The sequence below is a fragment of the Wasmannia auropunctata genome, unplaced genomic scaffold, assembly GCF_000956235.1.
Source record: "Wasmannia auropunctata unplaced genomic scaffold, wasmannia.A_1.0 LD269128.1, whole genome shotgun sequence".
Lineage (NCBI taxonomy): Eukaryota > Metazoa > Arthropoda > Insecta > Hymenoptera > Formicidae > Wasmannia > Wasmannia auropunctata.
The window spans coordinates 1-699 of NW_012093762.1; the positions used below are offsets into that span (position 1 = coordinate 1).

The following is a 699-nucleotide window of genomic DNA, read 5'->3' on the forward strand; positions in this document are numbered from 1 at the left end:
TATCACAAAATTAAATATAGTTTTATATCATTTTATATATCATTTATTACAACGACACGACTCAAGAAAATTTTCTATAAAATGAGTTTGAATGTTTCATTAAAATATTGTAATATCAATTGTCAGTTTGAAATACAATTTGGTGTAATAACTGATTGTCAGTTTGAAATATATTTTGGTGTAATAACTGCAAAGGAATGAAAGTATATTCTTTTGATGTTTGTCTTTTTTTGTGTTTTCATTCTTTTTATGTAACTAAAAAAAATTACGATTTCTGAGTTATGTCGCAGCAAATAAGTGATATGTACAATATTATTATTCACTATTTAACCTTAAGTTCTCCATGACTGTAATGTGCTCGTCGGAGGTGCCAGGTGGTGTGTCGATGATCAGGTAATCGATATCCTGCCAAACTACATCTGTTAGAAACTGCTTGATCATGCCGTTCTTCTTAGGTCCGCGCCAGACCACACTGTCGTTCTGACTTTTAAGGAGGAAACCGATCGACATGACAGACAGTTTCTGCTCTGCATCGGCGAACACTGGTATCCACCTACCGATTTATATGACCCGTTGGCAATCGCGTAATTATTACTATGGAATTAACGTTCAAGTGATAAAGGATTACCCCTCGGAGGACTGGTGAACATCTTCCCCTTCCAAGTTCAGCAAGTAAGGCACACTGGGGCCACAAAGATC

The 699-nt window shown here is 35.8% G+C and overlaps 1 protein-coding gene across 1 annotated transcript; it reads right to left on the reverse strand.

Annotated features, from left to right (window-relative positions):
• Positions 1 to 274: 274 nt before the first annotated feature.
• Positions 275 to 693, reverse strand: LOC105462171 (cytosolic Fe-S cluster assembly factor NUBP2 homolog; the record flags this gene model as incomplete). The annotated part of the gene is made up of 2 exons (XM_011708701.1): positions 275 to 553; positions 629 to 693. Coding segments are annotated over 2 exons (303 nt in total), but the record flags the coding sequence as incomplete, so codon positions are not given.
• Positions 694 to 699: the final 6 nt, after the last annotated feature.